We start from the raw sequence: 20,222 nt of genomic DNA, 5'->3' as shown, positions 1-20,222 counted from the left end.
GGAAGGTTCTGACTGACAGAGCCTGGACTGATAGCTGTGTCTTTCTGTGCTTCCAGAGACCTTTCTGGTCCCTACTCCCTTCTATGGAGGCTTCACCTTTGTCTCCCACCTGTATGCAAAAGTTGAGCTCTTTCCTGTCCACCTGGAAAGTGAGGTCAGAATGGGCCCTTCACTGTTCAGCCCACCTTGGCAAGGGATAGTTCTGGGGCACTTGGGGAGTATGGGGGACCTTATTCTGTACCCATGTATGTGATGGGGGGAGGGTTGGAGAAATTGGGATGATGACATGCTGAGCTGGTGCCCTGGTTGATGGGGATGCAGGATCCAGATCCAGATGCTTTTCCATGGGCATTTCTCACTAGTGGCTCTCTTCCAGATAACTGAGGAGAACTCTGAGCCTTTCCAGCTCACCGTGGACAAGTTGGAGAAAGCCCTGCTTGAAGCTAGGCAGAAGGTAAGGAAGGAATCATATTTTCAGGGGGCCACTGTTTGGCCTTGCAAAGAGTTGAGTCCCTGAGGCTGATCCAACCTGCTCACCAAGACCTGAAGTTAGAAGAGGCTGCCAGTGATCAGGGGCAGGTCCCCATAAGAGCTGAGAGTCCTGCTCACGGCTGCTTCCTCCGGCTCAGCAGGCAGTTTGGTAATTGCTGCTTGAAGATCCTATCTCGGCCTTATTAGGTATCCTGTGTTGAATGTCCTGATCTGTTGTCAGATTTTTCTCACTGTGACAAGATATCTAAGAGATAACCTAAAGGAGGCAGGATTTATTTTGTCTCAGTTTCACTCCATGATCACTTGTCCCCACTGTCTCTGGCCCTGTGGCGAGGCAGAACATCATGGCCGGAGTGTATGGCGGAGGAAATCTGTTCACCTCATGGTGACCAGGAAGTGAAGAGAGCTAGAAGGGGACCAGGGTATGAATATCACCTTTCAGGGCACACCAACCACTAACTTGGCCACACCTCCTGAAAGTCCCGCCACCTTCCCAGAGCCCCTCAGGCTGGCCACCAAGCCTTTAGAATGGGCTTTAGGGGACATTAAGGATCAAACCAAGATGTCCAGGAAGGATCCTTGGCAGAATTTGGAGTAGCTATAAAGGACTTGCATTCCCTTTGTTGTGGTTTGGTCTTTTTAGGAAAGAAAGGTCAGAGGCCTTGTGCTCACCAACCCCCAGAATCCTCTGGGTGTCGTCTACTCCCAAGACTCACTGATGGAATATCTGGAATTTGCCAAAAGGTAACCTGAGTGTTTATTTTTTGGGCACTTCGCTTTACAAAAGGTATGAGTTCTATCCCTTGAGATTAGATGGTGTCCCTGGAAAGGGTTCCTGTCACTTGTAGTCAGGAAGGCAGAACCAGAGGTAATCTGCCTAAACATTCCTGGTGCACATTGTTCTTTGCAGAGTTATGTACAATGAGCAATGCATGTAACTCTGGAGATTGAATTGGAGGCTGAGGTGCCTGCATGCTTACCATTCCCAACCTTGTTGTCCTTTCCTTTCTAGACTTTTCCCTTGTGTAGACATCTATGTAGTAGTCATAATGTATTTTTGTGGCATTTCTACTTATTACAGCAGAAGCATCTGTTTCCCCCAACTACTTGGACTGAGGTTCCAAGGAGGACGCTCTCAGTCCTTGTGAGACGAGGCTGAATTTCTGTAGAACTTTCACGCCCCCTCCTAAGAACACACCAACATCTGTTCTCTCCAGACTTCTGAAATAGCTCTGAGTTAAGGCGGATAATCTTTTGTTTTCTAGAAGATGCGGACTTATTCAAACTTGAGAACTGAGGCCAACTAGTGGCAGGGCATAGGAACAGAAAAAATACAAGAGTTGTGGGCAGGAACCCCACAGAGCTGAGTGTCAATACCAGCTCTTGTACCTGCTATTTGGAGGAATTAACTTTACATTTTTAGACCTTATTTCCTTTTCCTCTGTGAAATGGGCATGACAGCATGCTGTCAGGGATTGCTGGGACAGCAGATGGGTGGTGCACAGGTGCTCACAGCCCACTAGTCCACGACTGGATTCAGACCCCGGCTGAGAACACCTGGCTGCACTAGAGCAAAGACTCTGGGACAGTTTCAGTCCATGGTCACTTGTCCCCATGATCTTTGGCAAGGCCAAAGACGGTGATCTCTGCTTAATGGTTGATGGGTTAGATAAGATGTTCTCATGTTTCTTTTTTGTTTTATTCCCTCTCAGTATCCCTAAGCCAGGTGTGAGGTCTCTTCTGGTATATCAAGACCTTTGTCTTACTGTGCCCCCTGGGAGGCTGGGATGGGCTCCTGGGGTGATGGGACCATCTGATCTGTATCCAGAGAAGGACATCAATGAAAATGAGTTAAAATTACAGTGAGAAGCTAGATCTTGTTTCCCCCTCTTTCTCCCAACTATAGGCATAATCTACATGTGATCATAGATGAAATTTACATGCTGTCTGTGTTTGATGAATCCATCAAGTTCCACAGTGTTCTGAGCATAGAACGGTAAGTTGGTCTCAGATGAGGTTGGGGATGAGGTGCCTGCTTTTCAGGGTGAGTTTGAGATATCTGCTTACCTGGCTATGCCCTAAGAGGTGGGCAACAGAGGTGGTAAATATGACCAAAGTGTCATCTTCCCTCCCAAGTATCTTCCAGTTTAAATGTCATTTCATATATCTGCTGTCTTGACCTTTGACAATGTCCTTTCTACCTTGGCCTCAAGTTATAGTGCCTCAGAAGGTTGGCGCAGGAATTTCTTGGTAAATAGAACACAAGGCAAAAATAGACCAAGAACAGAAATTTCTTAGGGGTAGGATTTGGCCCCAGGGATAGGATTCCAACAAAGCAAGGGGAGGGCATGCCAGTAGAAGGAACAGCTTCAACAAAGGTGGGACAATAAGAAATACAGGCCAACGTGTGCTAGAAATGGTGGGCAGCAAACATCTGGAGAGCCAAGCCAGAATGTGGCTGTGGACCAGGTGTGGGAGAGTCAGCCAGGCAAGGGTCTGGACTTGACTCAATGGGCCTCGGGGGCTGTTCCATCTGGTTCTTCATGGAGACCTATGTTCCTGGCTTAACTGGGGCAACTGTTCCTTGAACTTTGGGCCCCTTAGGCCTTGTTATCTAGAAAGGGCCTTAAGTCTACTTTCCCCTTCCCATCATAGACCCTCAAGTCTCCATCCTCCAGATGGAAATAGATTTTGACTTTATTTTTTTTTTCCATTTCTTCTCTAGTTTGCCTGACCCTGACAGGACCCATGTGATCTGGGGTACCAGCAAGGTGAGCCCCAGCTGTGTCCTTGGGTCTGGAAGGAGGGGGATCCAGGAATAGAAAGCGAACAAACCCCATGTTCCTTCCCCTCCTTCTCTTCCTCTAGGATTTTGGCATCTCTGGTTTCCGCTTCGGTGCTCTGTACACCCACAACAAAGAGGTGGCCTCTGCCGTGAGCGTCTTTGGCTACCTCCACGGTATCTCTGGCATCACCCAGTATAAGCTGTGTCGACTGCTCCAAGACAGAGGTACCAAGCTCCACCCCAGGGCAGCATCTTGGCTGGACCTCATGGCCATGGGGAATTCTGGGTTTTCTTGGGCCTCTGACATGCCCTCTGCACACCTAGACCCGGCTCATTGTCTCAGGTTTACCCCTAGCTCAGTATTTATGTGAACGCCCGTGATCCCTTCCCAGGGCCTTGCTTATTTCAGGCAAAGATTATAAAGAAACATCTCGACTCTTCCAATACAGTTTAATCTTGTTCTCCAAGGTAGCCAAAGGAGAATAGCCGTGAGCGTCTTTGGCTACCTCCAATTTGGATGAATTGGTGTGCTTAGATCTGGGCTCCCAGATTTACTTTTCCCTGGACCCCAAGGGAGCATCCTTCTTTAATACTCTGGCCCAAGATTAGAAGAGACCCCCCCCCCCTTTTTTTAAATTGCCTGTAATAAAACAGATGCCAGGCTGGAAGATTTAAATTAATACCTGCATAAAAATAAATAAATAAAATAAAGATATTTTTTTAAAAGGAGGGAGGCTGAGGCTGTGGCTCAGTGGTAGAATGCTTGCCTAGCATTATATCCAGAGAAGGACATCAATGAAAATGAGTTAGAATTACAGTGAGAAGCTAGATGTGCGAGGCCCTAGGTTTGATCCTCAGCACCTCATAAAAATAAAATGAAGGTATCAAAAAATGAACACCTGCAATATGATGAGCCAAACTAATGCCATTAGATTAGTAGGTTTAGAAAAAAAATTGCATTCAGCTTTGGATGGGGAAATGGAGAAATCCAACTGAATGCTTCCTTACATGGAATCGGGATTTTTGACAGTTGGCCAGACCATATCCCAGCCCCTTGAACACCATTTCTCAACCTAGGATGTAGGAGACCTTGAAGCTTAAATACTGATGTACGAGCTACATCCCCAAACTGTTCTGATTTAGATACCGAGAGGATAACCTAGGCATCGGGGCTTCTAAAAGCTCTCCAAGTGGCTCTTTTTGCTGTCAATGCTGAGAATAACTAGGCTAAAAGCAAACCTGAGCCAATCTAGGCTCCTCTCAGCCGACTGGGTGAGGTCCAAGGCAGGAGGCAGGGGAGTTCCTGCTGACTTGCTCGCTGAGGAAAGCAGCATCAACGCCTTCATAGAAGACCCTGGCTTACCTCAGGGGTGTAAACCCAAGGGAGCATTCCTACTGGACAGTGAGAAGCCCAGAGTGTCCTCCAGGGCCCTTGGTAAGAGATGGGTGCATTGGATGTGGACACCATCAGCTCAAATATCAGATCACTCATCATGGATAGAAATCGTTTTCAGGAAGCCCAGGCAAAGAATATTCGGGAAGCAACCCTTGGCAAAGGTCTGCATAAGGTCTGTGCCCGCGCTCTCCCTCCTCCCCTCCAGAGTGGATTGACACAGTGTACCTGCCTGCTAATCACTCCCGGCTCCGGACAGCTCACAAGTACGTCACCAAGAAGCTGAGGGCCTTGAAGATTCCCTTTGTCAATCATGGCTCTGGCCTGTACATCTGGGTCAACTTGCAGTCGGTGAGCTCTGGGGGTGAGGATGGGTGTTCTCGGGCAGACCTGCCAGGTGGATCTTGGGCTCAGCTCTGTCCCTCTGCCTTTGCTAGTACCTGAAACCGTGCACATTTGAGGAAGAACGGGCACTCCATCGCCGCTTCCTGGACAACAAGCTGATGCTATCCCGCGGCAAATCCTACATGTGTAAGGAGCCAGGCTGGTTCCGCATCATCTTTGCAGAAAACCACGTTCCACTCAAACTGGGTGAGTGGTGGGGACCTCCCAGGCCTGGCATCCTTTAAAGATGCCTCATCAACTGTTCTCACTCAATTCCTGAGTCTTCCTCTTCTATTTTTATTTTTCCCTTAGCAGCCACTAGCTTTAGGCCTTCTGCTTTCACTGTCATTTTACATTATGCTCCTTTGTAAACAGGAAGTGATCTGCACCTTGAGCATCAGTCTATTCATTCCTTACACCTTCTGGGTACCTGCCATTGGGCAAGGCACTGAGACCATAAGCTAGTATGAAGTGGTACCCTGTCCTTGTGGAGCTGGTGGTCCAGGGGGAGAGACGGGTGACTGTGGGAGTCTCTGCAGGTTATTCCATGGGGAATGTGACATTTGAACAATTGTGATATCCCACTGTATGCCAGGCATGGTTCCACCTGCTAGGAATATAGCAGAGTCATTCATTTCCATGTGGAAATGTCTTCTGGTCTAGTGTGGAAAACAGACTGAAGAGTTAAGAAGCAGGTAGGCCCCAGGGTACAGAGTTTGATAAGAGACCCTGAATGCCTGGCAGGCTAATGATATGACAATGAAGTTCCCAAAGAAACATCAGAGCTGGGCCTGGTGGCATACCTGTAATTTCAGCAGCTCAGGAAGCTGAGGCAGGAGGATTGCGAGTAAAAAACCAGCCTCAGCAAAAGCGAGGCACTAGGCAACTTGGTGAGACCCTATCTCTAATTTTATTACTAAAATAGGGCTGGGGATGTGGCTCAGTGGTTGAGTACCCCTGAGTTCACTCTCTGGTACCACCCTTAACAAAGAACCACCAGAGGTATAACAGGTTGCCTAGGAATCTAGCCCAAAGAAAGGAGGGCTGAAGTTTGACATGCCTGCATAAGAGGCGCTGATGACCTGGGGACATCTGGGTCCCACCTGAAAACCTATGATATCATTTCTGTCTTCTTCCCCACGTGGACCCTCTAGCCATGCATCGGTTCAAACACGTGCTAGAGGAACAGAATTACGACTGGATGGTGAAGCAGCTGGAGGAAGCAATGATGGAGTAGATGGCCTGCCTTGTGGCCAGCGGCTCTGCCAGGCACACGCTCGCTCAGCCCCGATGTCGGCCTCTGGTCCAGGAGTTGACGATTGACCACAAAACAGACATTTCCTGGAGGAAACGTCTCATCTGACCCAGTCACCCCTCTAAGCTAAGCATCTGTCATCTTTGGCTGTTTTGCGTCTCAGTCTTTACTGGTCCTTGTGTATACAAAATGGTGTTTTTATCGGGGTTAGGGTGGGAGGATCTTCAGGTACCTGAAGGGATCTGTAAGGGATCTCTTGGGGTTTCTATTTAGATGGTTTTATTTTTATAGTCAATACCTAATAAATTCTTTATCCTGTTTAAATTCCACGCCTGTTTTATTTTTTGTTCACATTCTTTACAATCGCCTTTGGGAATGAGATTTTCTGTCCTAGGGCAGGTTGTAGGTGAAAGACTGTCTGGAGCAGACCAGAAAACGAGGAAAGAAGCGTCCCTTGACTAGTGGAGCACTAAGTGTCAGATGCAGTGTCTTGAGGATCCTTACGAGATCCCGTCTGCCTTCACGGGAGCTGCTAAGTGGTGTGGTGGGGGTGGGACTGCGGGTATTTCTACTTCTAAATGCCAGAGTTCTTACCGAGTTTGGCTTTAAAATGCTTTTTGGAAAGGCAATCTCTGGGTCCCACATGTGTTCGGGCTGGAGTACAGCTGCTTCGGCTGGGGTCTGTGATTGTTGGGTCTGGAGTGTGGAGTTTCTCTGTGACCTCCTGGATGTCACCATGCCTGAAGTACCAAAGGGAGGAAATACAGGACAGGAAAAAAGTCATCCATCCAAGTAGTAGAAAATCAGCTCAGATTATGAGAAAGGCCCACAAACAAGGAAAAAAAATTAAAGAATGAACAGGCCTTGCGTCTCCATCTTATTGGTGGAAAAACTGCAGTGGTTTCAAAATCATCTGGATCCCCCCAAATTGGGGCATTCAAACAAAGATGCTTGTGAATTAGTTGAAAGGTACTTAAATAGATTCAGCAGTGAGCTGGAGCAGATGGAATTACACGCCAGCATCAGGGACAGGTGGGGAAGGTGGCACTTTTCTGTTATCAAGCAGCCGATGGAGCACAGTGACAGCAGTCTGAAGGATGTGGCCTTGAGATGCCAGGCATTTTAAATGCAAAGGATCTGAAAAGTTTTATGGAATGGGATTTTGATTGGAAGAAACTGTCAAACATTAAACGAGAAAACTCTGTGCTAATGATGCAGTTCCTAAGAAAGGCAAGAGGGAAAGTATTTTGACTATAGACAAAAATTTAGGGGAATCGGAACTAAAAGGTGAATCAAATGACTCAGCCAAAGAAATGACCCCAATAGCCTGATTGTCTTAAGTTGAAAATAATTTGAGAGCTTCATGTCATAAATAAATAGCAAATTCTTATGTCTAATTAACTCATTTTCTTACATAATAGCACCATTTGTAATTTAAAAAATGGTGTTATGATTTTTATTTAGAAATGAAGTTTGCTTTTTATTTACATTAAGTTGCTAAAATAGAAGTTGTATTAGTCTGTTTTCAGTTACTATAATGAAATACCCAAGGCTAGGTTATTAAGATGTTTATTTAGCTCAAAGTTTTAGAGACAAAGTCCACCAGTAACTTAGTTCTGGCTCTGGCAAGGGCCTCAGGCTGTAGCACTTCCTAGTGGATGACATCACAATCCATGCAGGAAGGTGTGACAGGATGTGAGACTGGACACCAGAGGGTGGGGAAGGGCCAGTAATGACCTCTCACTAGGCCGCCTCTCAAAGGTACCACTGCCCCTTAACATCACCACACTAGGCACCAGGCTTCCAGTACATGAGCTCTTGAGGGACACATACCAGAAGTGGTCATTTAAAGACATTTAATCTGAACTTGGTGCAGAGGAAAAGGAATATGTGTGGGGACAAAATATGTTTTGAAATATTTTTATGTGGATTTAGGATTGCCTAATCTCCTAGGGTGAATGGACAGTGACCTGTTTTCTAAGAGGTTCCTGTGGATATTTCTTAAATTCTGATAATAGCAAAATTGTGTTAAATTGATTCCTTTCTTCAGCATTAAACCTAATTTACTTCCTTATAAAACAGGGAAGAATTTGATAGTGAATACATATTTACCAGTAGATTGTGCATTATCATTTATTTTTTCCTGAGCCAGAGGTAAAGGTTAGAAACAGAAGCAGTCTGTCTCTATGGTTAGGTTGAACCCCACATTTAACCTGTTATCTTTTGACAAAGAGAATAAATGACTCAGGCTTGTTCCTTTTGATTACATTTTGTTTTCTACTCATTGTGAAAAGTAATAAGTTTTTAAAAGGTTAAATTGACATAACAGTATCCTGAAAAACATGGATGTATTTAAATTTTGCTACTCACAGAAATTGTTGATAAGCACAAGTATCTTTGAGTTTGTTTTTTAAAAGATGTGATATTAAATACATTCATTTTCAAGGAAAGGAAAATACATTCATTTTTTCAAGGAAAGGAAAACATTAATGAATGGAGTTACTTGATATCAACTGTCAGCAGTTTATATTAAGTGTTATGACTTTTTTACTCCTGAAAATTAAAAACAAAATTTAATTTAAAAATGTGAAAAAAAAAACCAAAAAAACAAATCTCTGGTGACAATCTTGGTATCTTAGTTTGTCAGGCTGCTATAAAAAAATACCAGAAACCAGATGGCTTATAAACCAATAAAGATTAATTTCTCATAGTTCTGAAGGCTGGCAAGTCCAAGATCGAGGACCTAGCAGATATAGTATCTGTTGAGGACCCATCTTCTTTTTGTAACTTCATGTGGCAGAAAGGATGAGGGGTCTCCCTTTGCCTTCAAGACATAATCACTTACCATCGGCCCCACCTCCTATCATCATCTTGGGGTGAGGATTTCAACATGAATTTCTAGGGAAGATATTCAGTCTCTAGCACCTGGGGTCTTCCATTTCCATCTCTAGACTTTTGAGATGTTCAAGTCACACCCACCTCTGAGTTCTCTGCAAAGCCCTGAGTACTGAGGCTGGGGAGTGGCTGAGCAGGGGCTGCTACTATTTTAAAGTGAATGAAAATGCTTTCAGTACCAACTGATGGCTTTTGTCGGTCACTTGGATTTGTGACTCTCCTGGCCCACCCCTAGGTCCAAATTTGATTCTTATTTTCCAAAGACAATTTTCTTCCACCAGTTTATTTTAATTCACAAGAAGAAGTCGACCAACCAATTCCTGGCTCTTCAAGGTGTTTCACACCAGACAGGTTCAGAAACCAGTTATGGCTCGTGGAAACAAAGGGCGTTCCCTGGAAGGCTGCTGGAGCTCGTGGAAACCAGGGATGCTCTGGGGACCTCCGTAGTGGAGCTAATAGACAGTCTCATTGGCACTGGATGGAAGGATCGTGCCTTCCTCTGGAGGAAAGGCTGTTTCTATCGTCTCTTCAAGATTCAGATGGAGAATGTCAAGCCAAGTGTGGGCCACAGGCTGGAGTAAACAAATGAGACACAGCACAAGAGGAGAATTCTAAGCAGCATTCCGTTTTTTACCAGGAGAAGGGTGGAAAAACAACACATCCATGTTTCTCAGGGTTGAAGGTGGTGTTGGGGGTTTTCCCAGGTTGGTGAGGTAACCCCAAAGGGCTCCCGTGCAGGAGAATTCGTGCATGCTCTGTGAAGTAGAGAGGTATCAGAAGGTACCTCTGTGAAGTAGAGAAGGTACCAGAAGATCTGACATGCAGATACTGTACATGTTTATGGGGTCAAGAGCTCTGAGACACATTCGCAGATACAATGCCAGAGGTCCTGACTTTGACTCAAAGTAAGTTAGGATGATCCAAGTTAGGTGGAAGCAAAAGCATCCCAGAAAGTGACTACACATGTGATAAAAAGCTCTTTTAGTGGAACAAAAAAATCAAGTTATACTTTATATAATAGAATATGTGTGAGAATGAATATATCTTTTTTTTTTTTTTTTTTGGTACGGGAGATTGAATGCAGGGATGCTTTACCATGAAGCTACATCCCCTGTCCGTTTTATTTTTTATTTAAAGACAGGGTCTCACTTAGATGTTGAGGGCCTTGCTAAATTCTGAGGCTGGCCTTGAACTTGCAATCCTCCTGCCTCAGCCTCCCAAGTCACTGGGATCATAGGCATGTGCTACAATGCCCAGCTAGAATGCATACATCTGAAGCCTCCACTTAAGTTTTAAAATTTATACTCAAGTAACCCATGCCCTAATCAAGGTAGAGAACTCCAGGAAACTCTTTCTTACACCCCTGGCCAATCCCTGCCTCATATGCTCCCAGGGATTAATCCTGCCAGGTTCAGAACTCCATGTACATGGAATCATAGAGGCGTGTCTTGTGTATGGAGTTTTGTTCATTCAACATGATATTCAGCCACGTTGTCATATGTATTAGTGGTTCATTCTGCTTCATTGCTGCTGTGTAGCCTATCAGATAAATGTTGCAACGTATCCATTTACCATTGATGGACATTTGTTTTTTTAAAAAAATATTTTTTATGTATGGTTGGACACAATGCCTTTATTTTATTTACTTATTTTTATGTGGTGCTGAGGATCAAACCCAGGGCCTTGCACATGCTAGGCGAGCGCTCTACACCTGAGCTACAACCCCAGCCCCGACATTTGTTTTTTTTTTCTGGGTTTTGACTACAGGAATAAAAGTTACAAATATTTGTGCACAACGTATTTGAAGTTATATATTTCCACTTCTCTCAGGTAAACACCTAGGAGGACAATTTTTGGAACATAGGTAAATGTGGATTTAATTTCATAAAAAAAAAAAAAATCAACAAAGAGATACCCAAAGTGGTTGTACCATTTTACCTTCCCACCAGCAACATACACGAGGTCTGGATATTTTACTCTATTGACAGCATCTGGTGTGGACGATCTCTTCAACTTAAGCCCTGGGAGGTACACAGATTTTACTCTGTTTCATTTTGCATTCATCTGATGAATGTGAGGAGCTTTTGTGTGGGATGCTCAGAATACAGCAGGGCCGTTAGCCAGGCTTAGTAATAATCACTCTGCATTTATTGAGCCCTGATTATGTTTTATGCATTAGAAACTATATGCATTCTCTGTTTTTAATCAACATAACAATCCTCAACTTAAGTATCAAGTATCCCAATATTACTATCCACTAGTTTTACATGGTGACAGATGAGTTTGGAAAATGCTGATAGTCTGAACAGTGATGTAAATGACAATTCTCCAAGAAAGGAATCTACGTAGAATTTTCTAAGCTTACTTAGTCATAGAGCAACTTGGAGTAACTGGGTATTTTAAGGAACCCAAATTTGAAGCTTGAGCAGATGGAATAGAAGTGAATCAACAGAAAATATGGTGTCCTACGAGGAGTGGCCTAAGAAGCACTTGGAGTAGGTAGGGTTTATCCATCATGGCAGAACTCGTGCCTCTGTCCTTGAAGATGGACGCTCATCGTACACACGGGATGGCCAGTGACACCTGAAGGTAGCTGTGTGGCATCCACTTTAAAACTCACCAAAAAGGCTACAGTGATATCACAGGAGCAAGGAGCTGCACCTGCTTCTCACTCCCAGTCACAAGTGCAAGGAAGAAGGATGCTGAGCCACTGATGTTCCCAGGCTGCCCCTCCGCTGTGTCCACCTTCTCCAAGGAGGTGGAAGGCTCTCTCCTGGGTGCAGCACTACATGGGCTCAGGACCAAAGCCACTAGATAGATCGACACCCCAGAACCCATACAAGCTGCAATCTGACCCTTGCTGTGTGTGTTTTTCTGAATTTGCATCCTAAACACACCTTCTGTCCTTTTCTTCTCCTGATATACTCAGAATATTTCAGTCTGTTTTTGCAGCATGTATACATCTTTTATACAACTTCATGTTCATTCCACCAAATGCCTTTGAAGAACTCCCCTTGGTGATTCAAATACTTCACATCTTCTTAACTCCTAGTGATTCTGATCAGACGAACGTGACCCTATGTTTAGGACTTGGGACAGGTCAGGAAGGAAATTTCATCACATAAAGTGAAGGTGGCCTTGGTTGAACTCAACACTTTCCCCAAACCAGGCCTTACTTTGAAAGCGATGTAATCATGGAAGTTAGTTTCTTCATTAGGTTACACAGGCATGAACATGTGTGGGACAGTGTCCAGCATGGTCTAGGACAACATCTGACTCTGAACTTCAGTTGAGCCTTTGGTCTTGTCAAAGGGACCTACTGCTGCCCACCTTTCACATTTGTGAAAATGAGGCACAAGGAGGGTAAAGCAGGGATTTGGACTCAGCGGAGTAGCTTCCGGGGTCTTCAGTGTTAACAAGGAATTCTCAGCAAACAAGACCTTTTACCAGTTTTAGAGTTTAATTGCCATTTGTGTGATCAAGGGCTTGATAAGCACATGGCATTTTCTACCAAAATAGCACATGGCCCGCGATAGGGCTGCCCTCTTGCCAACTACTCAGAAGATCCTTGGAAGCATTTCTTCATGGAGCCATGTTGTTATAGGACTAAAGTTTTAACAAATTGGACTCTAAAACTTGGAGTTATTTAAGATGTGTCCGGCCCAAATCATTATTAAAATGCTACAAAAATTAAAATTCTAGAAGCTATATTTATTATAGATTGAGAGCAACTTTCTGGATATATTGGAGAAAATCTATCATATATGAACCTGATAATACTGATTCTCTTCTTTCCTGACTCTTACAAAATAATATATATGGTTAAAACAGCATGAGAAGGGGCTGGGGTTGTGGCTCATTGGTAGAGCGCTCACCTGGCATGCATGAGGCACTGGCTTCGATCCTCAGCACCACATTAAAAAAATAAACAAAACAAAGGTATTGTGTCCATCTACAACTAAAAAAGAAATCTTAAAAAAAAAACCAGCATGAGAGAGTATTTGTACATTAATATTTTCTTCTTGTCTCAAGGTGAAAACAGGGAGAGTGTTAAGGTGACACACAGGACACCGTTTTGTTAGCGGTATCAAGTTCTGACCGCTGCAGGGAAGGGCGGGAAGAGCTGCCAGAGCAGCCGTGGGCGTCCAAAGCGCAGAGATCCGGGGCTGGAAGGTGCTCGAAGCCCCCTGTCCTAACCTGAGCGTCGCTGACTTGTTACTTGTGTGCACTTCACTTTACAGAATTCACTGTCAACAGACCCCAAAGATAAGAGCCATTCCACTCAGGTGCACCATGCTTTTACCTAAGTAGCATCCCTGTCTCTGCTCCCTGAATCCCATGAGTTCCCTCTCCATGACCTTTAGCTGTGACCCAAGGAGCTCTTGGCTAGGCACCCAGCCCCCACTGCAGACAGGCCCACCCCTGCCCACTGGCCCAGCTCTGCTCCCTGCACATGGGATCGTAGCCAGAGAGTCCACAGAACACTCTGGACTCTCCAGCGCCTTGCCACAGGTGTCCTCTCCAACAGCTGCAACCCACCCTCCCCACACTGCAGGGAAGGGCCTGAAGACCCGGAAAAGGATTCCTTCTGTCTAAGGCGACCAGCTCAAAGTGAATCAAGTCTACACTGGCTCAAGAGGAGAATCTCCGTCTACCTTAGGTCAAGGAGAGCAAGTCCCCATCGCCGCTGGCTCAAGGCAAGTGAGAGGAGAGGATGGCTGCTGGGCTTAGGCCTTTGTCCTGAAGCCTCCCTCTTAAAAACAACAAACAAACAAAACTACCTTTTTAAAAATATTTAAAACATCAATTTTATTAGACAATTTGTGAAAAAAAGAAATTAAAAATAAATTTCTCCCAAAGCATGGGAGAAACGACAAAGGGCAGGGCAGGGGAAGAGTCCCAGGGAAAAGTCTCTATGATGTGTCTTCACAGATAGGGGCAGAGGAGACTCCTGGTGGATGCAGAGGTGCTCCTGCCTGTCTGGGACCCGGGCGGGGAAGCCGGGGCCAGGTGGCACTGAGGTGTTCTGGCTGTCTGTCGGTTCTGTTGGTTCTGTCTTGGCTTGGAAGGTCCGTTGGAGCCACTGTGCTCCTGATCGCTGAGCAACTGAAGCATGGTACACAGCACAGCTGCTGGGTGCAGGTGACGATGCTCCTCCTCACCCTCTTCCAACCCCTGACTTGGTGGTGGGATTGCCCTGTCTCAGGGGTCCCTTGGGAGGATGAGCTGTCCTCTTCTGGGGCCCTCCTACTGAGGCTCATGGAGGGCTTGGGCAAGCTGGGCACACAGTGGGGCTGGGAGGTGAGGCTGGGAGGGGGTGTGTCCATGTTGAGGAAGTGCAGCCGGATGGCAGGCACGCTGGCACTGCCACCACCCTTGTGCTGGGTCTGCTTGGCCTCCCCAGGCTGCTGCAGCTGCTCACGGGGTGAAGGAAGGGCAGGCTCACTGGAATGCTTCTTGGGGAGGACCCAGGGGGGATCCACAGGGCCCAGGGGAGGCCAGACCCCCCCATGACTCACACGCTTCACCTGGTGCTTGCAGCCCGCCCCCTGGATTCTCTGGTGTTTGAGCAGGAGGTACGTGGCCATCGCATTGTCATACTTTTTCTTGGCCAGGGACATCCAGGTGTTAAAGGGGTCGTAACCCATGTTGACCATGGTTGCTATAATTGCGGGATCTGGGAGTTCAGGGAGCGCCTGGACAGAAGGACTGGGCGATGCTGCCTCACCCTGGCTCAGCCACGGGTGCCTCGTTACCTGCTCTAGGGTGGGCCTCTGGGTGGGGTCCACCTTCAGGATCTCACGGATGAGGCTCTGGGCTCCCTCGGAAACATTCAGGGGAGTGTCATAAGTTCCCTCCAAGATCAGCTTCTTCACCTGCTGAGCGGTGCTGGCCATAAATGGGCGTCTCCCCGTGAGCATGAAGTAGAGAGTGACACCCAGGCTCCAGACGTCGGCCGGGGGGCCCTCGTATGCCTCCCCCAGGACGATTTCAGGGGCAAAGTAGAGGAGAGTGCCCCAGAACCTGTTCAGCTTCTGCCCAGCTGTGAATCGGGCGCTCAGGCCAAAGTCGATGAGTTTCACGTTGCCGCTGTCATCCAGCGCCATGTTCTCCGGCTTGAGGTCCAGGTGCACGATGCCCTTGATGTGGCAGTACTGCACGGCCTGTGCGGTCTGCCTGAACAGCCTGCAGGCCTCCTCTTCCGGCATGCCACCAGGTTCCGCGATGAGTTTCCGTAGGTTGCCCCTACCTGCATATTCCATGACAACATAGACATAGTTGATGGTCTCAATGACCTGGAAGAGCTGGATCACGTTTGGGTGGTCCAAGCCCGCCATCAGATCTGGCTCAGATAGGAAGGGGAGGTTCCAGAGTACTTTTGCCAAGGCCTTCACTGCAACCTCTGTCCCAGTCAGGCGATGGCGGGCAAGCTTCACCGTAGCGAAGCCCCCTTCCCCAATGCCCTGCACAACTTCATAATGGTCTGTGAAGGCAGGCTCATAGGAGCCCAGCCCTGGGGGCTCTAGGCTGCTCTCATTACTCTCACTGCTTATCCTAAAATGGAACACCATCTTAGGATGCTAGCTAAAAAAAATAATAATAACCTAAAATAAATATCCCCCCCAAAGAATCCCAAAACACAAAAGCAAAAAAAAAAAAAAAAAAGAAAACAATATTCAAAGACCACAACCACCAGCCACCAGCCACCAGTCACCACCCACCAGCCACCACCCACCACCCACCAACCATCAGCCACTACCAAACATGCTAACTATCTGGGAGTCCAACAGGTCACCACCAAGAGCTTTCTGTTCTTATGGACAAAACCCAACCGCAGCCACTCTCTTATATACAGTTTGAAATTCCCTCATTGTGGCCATGCCAAACCTAGGGCTCAAACTTCTCCTTCTAAGGACGCAGGGCCCCACTGGGTCGGGCATGTTGGGTTCTGCCCAAGCTGTTTCTGTCTTATTCAGGCTGAAAAAAAAAAAAAACCCACAAACACATGGTGTTAGATATCTTAACTATATCTTATGGGGACATTTGTGATATTATAAAAACTAAGTGTTGAGTTTACATTCCTGATAACTCTGATAATATAACTAATATCCTTAAAGATTTTCAAGCCAAACAGAGGCCACGTCCACCCCCGCATGGCCATGAAAACAGCTTCTCAGCTCTTGTACCTCTTGGTAAAAAAAAAAAAAAAAATTATCATCACATTCAAATTTTTGTACTCATCTCACCCAGCACTCACAGCTTCTTGTTTCTTAGAACACCCGCCTCTCAGAAGACTTTACAACCTGCTCTTTCCAAACCCTACTTTTACCAGAGACCTCTTGACCAAACCAAAACATTCCTGAAAGAGAAATTTAAACCGCTTACCCCATGTCACCCCTTCTCAGCCTGAAGCAGCCAGAGTGGTCATCACCCATTTCCCCTTACAGCAGTCAGGGTTCCCTTAATCAGAGGGGGGAAAGAAATGGGGACAAGGGACAGACAGTCAGCATAGATAATGAATGATTCCTAGGGAAGATGAGGCTGATTCAAAGACAAGGAAATGAAATGCTAACACCTCCACAGCACTTCCCACCCTCTTGGCCAGTTACCAAAGTTACCTATACCTCCAGGAACTGCTCCTCCCAACGTGAGGAGTTGCTAATGAGCACCCCTGGGCAGCTCTTTTCCTGCCTCTTGGTCATAGAGGCAAGATAGGAAGAAAACTGAGATCTAGAAAGGAATAACATATACCCCCTCCCACAGGCACCAGCTTTGGGTCCCCCCCACCCCCCAAGTCTTTCTCTACCTCTCTCTCTCCTCTCTTCTCTCTCTTAAATAAACTTTGCTTCGTACACTTGCCTCAGCATTTCTTGGGTGTTTAATCTTCAACACCAGGGGAACAAGAACCCAATCCTGATTTTCCAAGACCAGTATCAATTTTATCATTATGAAAAGCTCCTTTTTATTTTGGGAAATTCTTTTGTCTTGAAGTCTCTCCTGCATCACACTTACTATGAACACTTCCGTTTTTCATTATTGCTATTTTTTCAAGTTTTACTTTTAGCTATTTGTCTTTAAATATAAACTAGGTCTCTTGCAAACGCCATCTTCTTGATTCTTGATGATGACATGGTGATCTTTCAGTTGGTCTTCAGTCCATTCACATTTAATGTAATTATGGATATGACTGGCTTCAATCGACTGTTTCCTGTTGGTGCCACATGCTCTTTTTCTCTCCTCCTTTCTTTTAGATTAACCAAGTGTTATTTAGTATTATGGGCTCTTTGGCTTTGCTTAGTCCTTCTGATTTAAAAAGAAAGTTTGCCCTAAGGTTTACAGTACATGTATTTCAAGGGACCAGACTGAGCTTGAGATGAAAGAGGCTAGGCATTGGAGACTAGGAAGGGACAGTACAGATTGATGAGAGGGCAAGCACAAGGGCAGCATCTTAACTTGCTGCAACATGTTATAAGACAGTTCCTGCTTCTTAGAAAGGTGGAAGTCTCCATCTTGCCCAAAGTGACTGCATCATCCATAATGCGGCCCATGCTGGCTGTGGGACAGTTGCAATACCAAAACCAATAAAGAGGAACTTATCGACTTCTCCTTATGTGCCTTGAAAAGGAGGAGCAAGGCGAGACTTAACGGGCACTTTGCCCCTCCCAGGTGCTCTGTTCAGGGAGTTCTAGATCTTTCTCTCACTTTCCTTTTTAATAAAATTCCTGCTTCCTTGCTTATCTCCAGGGCGGTGTTCATTCTTCGACTCCAAGGAACACAAACCCATCCCGACTCTGCAGGTAACAAGCTGATGCCTCTGCACAAAGTCTAGCCAGGCTGTGGAGCCCTGAGGTGGCCATAGCAGTTTGTGTTAAGTGAAAGAATTCAAAAAAAATGACAAGTGGCCTGATTTTGGACTGAGCTCCTGCATTAGGGCCCGAGAGGCCTAGTTAAAAATAAAAATGGACTTACGCTGAAGTTCCAGTCACCAAGCTGAAACTAACCTGTTCATCTCAGAAACCAGGATTTTAAAGATAGTCCACTTTCCCAGAGGCCATTTTCAACTGGAATGATAATTAAGTTCCCTCGACTTTCATCTTTTCACAAAAATGATAAAACTAAAGTGACCTGATGTTCATAATGTTTTCGATTTTTCTGCCAATCCCCCCACACACATAAAGGAACTTTGCAATGACCAACTTGCTTTTCAGCCTAGCGTGTTGCTGCTCCCCTCAGCCCTCTCTGTCTGTAAAGGTAGCTGCCTCTGCTCATGTCATCAGAACACTTATTCAATTTTGTGGAATGACCTATTGCCCTACTCTAGAATGGAAACTAAAGCCAAGAAGTATACTTTGGTTTTCATCCATGGTCCCTGGTTCAGAACTCCTTGACCAAGGCAGGCGGTAGAAACCAGACTGCTCTTCTCCAGCCCGGGCAGTGGAGACTCCTATTCCCCTGCCTGTGGGTCTTAGAGTGACTGAACGGAAATTCTCTGACTTACCTTGTCTGACAGTAGGTGATGAGACCCCTATTTCAGAAAGGAACTGCAACCGACCACGAGGAAGGCAGGCTGTCAGAGGGGCCAAGGGGAACCTGCACACGGGCCTTGCTGGGTGTCCCAGATGTCCATCAGCATAGATCAGGCCCTTTTCTGTCCACTCACACTCGTTATCATGATTTATTGTCCATGCTTCAGTTGTGTCACCACAATGATGTGTCCATAAGGGGAGGGGTCAGGAAGCTTCTGGGCAGCTGAAGATGTGGAAGCTTACGGGGGGAGGAATAAAAACACATCCACATCCCGGGAGGGTCATGCACCCCAACTCCCTGGCACACAGGCCCCTGCTCTGAGGACCCTTCCAGACCTTCCCCTGTTTACCCCTTCATCTGGTTACTTACTTTTATCCTTTGAAACACCTTTTATTTTTACTTGTTGCAGTCCTGGGTTTGAACCCAGGGCCTCACACATGCTAGGCAAGGGCTCTACCTCTCGGCCACATGCCCAGTTCTTCAAATATCCTTTCTAATAAGTGGTTAAATGTATTTCCCTGAGTTCTGGAGTTGCTCTAGCAAATTAACGAAGCATAAAGTGGGGGTCGAGGGAACTCCAAGTGACAGCTAGTTGATCTGAAGGTCCATGAGTTCAGACTTCTGGTGACAGAAGTGGGAACAGACTTATGGGTGTGAGTGGTCAACCTCAGGGAGTCCACTGCTATCTCCAGGCTCTGTGTTGAGTGTACTGTAGGAGAAACTGATTCTGAGTCTGTTTTTTTTTTTTTCTCCAGCTTGGAAAAGTTAATTGTTGTGATTGTGTTATTTGACAAAAGTTAAAAAAAATCTATATATATTACACACATACACACACATATATGCATATATATGTAATATATATGTATATATGTTATATATAATATATATATATATATATATCACATTATTGTTTACTCTTCAGTGATTAAAAGCACTTTAAAAGTTCTCCACACTTTTGTCCTCAGTGAGAAGTCCACAGTCGTTATCATGAATTATTTTCAGGGATTCATGGTCTCCCTCCTGTTTGTATCTCTAGCCTTTCCACCAAATTCCAAAAACTCCAGTAATATTGGACTTGCTGCAGTATGTTAATGTCGGACGTCTTCAAACCATCCCCTCTGCTTCCAACACCTCAGGCTCCATCGTGCTAGGACTCATCTTTCAGAACCCAACCATCTCTTCCTAAGAGGCAAGGTGTGTGTACCGGGTGGGGTGCGATGCCAGTATTTGTAAGGGTGGGGTTAACTACCCCTTATGTCTATAGAACCCCCACCACCACACTCCTTTTGAGATGGGCTATTACTATGTTGCTCAGGTTGGCCTTGAACTCCTAGACACAGTCATCCTCCTTCCTCAGCCTTCCAAGTGCTGGGACTACATGCATGTCCCTTTTTTGGGGGGGTGATCTACTACTGAGCTACATCCCCAACCTTTTTATTTTGAGACAGGGTCTGGAACTTGCAATCCTGCCTGGGCCTGCCCAGCCGCTG

At 45.9% G+C, this 20,222-nt stretch overlaps 2 protein-coding genes and 1 pseudogene across 2 annotated transcripts in view; 2 read left to right on the top strand and 1 right to left on the bottom strand.

The window, feature by feature from the left end:
* Accsl (1-aminocyclopropane-1-carboxylate synthase homolog (inactive) like) overlaps positions 1-6,542 on the top strand; it is a 114,154-nt gene extending 107,612 nt beyond the window's left edge. Inside the window, exons 8-16 of the mRNA XM_027936322.2 lie at positions 57-154; positions 377-454; positions 1,136-1,236; positions 2,399-2,488; positions 3,218-3,263; positions 3,361-3,502; positions 4,879-5,021; positions 5,108-5,261; positions 6,209-6,542. Coding sequence (XP_027792123.2) covers positions 57-154; positions 377-454; positions 1,136-1,236; positions 2,399-2,488; positions 3,218-3,263; positions 3,361-3,502; positions 4,879-5,021; positions 5,108-5,261; positions 6,209-6,291 — 935 coding nt within the window. The 3' untranslated portion in view covers positions 6,292-6,542. The remainder of the gene's footprint in view (positions 1-56; positions 155-376; positions 455-1,135; positions 1,237-2,398; positions 2,489-3,217; positions 3,264-3,360; positions 3,503-4,878; positions 5,022-5,107; positions 5,262-6,208) is intronic.
* A 503-nt stretch (positions 6,543-7,045) lies between these two features.
* LOC114093611 (translation machinery-associated protein 16 pseudogene) lies at positions 7,046-7,640 on the top strand (annotated as a pseudogene).
* Positions 7,641-14,054: 6,414 nt separating this feature from the next.
* On the bottom strand, positions 14,055-16,009 carry LOC114093741 (sperm motility kinase Z-like). The gene has a single exon (XM_027936635.2). It carries the CDS (start codon positions 15,774-15,776, stop codon positions 14,118-14,120), a length of 1,659 nt encoding a protein of 552 aa, XP_027792436.2. The 5' UTR covers positions 15,777-16,009; the 3' UTR covers positions 14,055-14,117.
* Positions 16,010-20,222: the final 4,213 nt, after the last annotated feature.

The sequence above is a fragment of the Marmota flaviventris genome, chromosome 9 (assembly GCF_047511675.1).
Source record: "Marmota flaviventris isolate mMarFla1 chromosome 9, mMarFla1.hap1, whole genome shotgun sequence".
In the NCBI taxonomy this organism is placed as follows: Eukaryota; Metazoa; Chordata; class Mammalia; order Rodentia; family Sciuridae; genus Marmota; species Marmota flaviventris.
The sequence above is the reverse complement of the archived record's forward strand: the minus strand, read 5'-3'. Positions and strand labels throughout refer to the sequence as shown.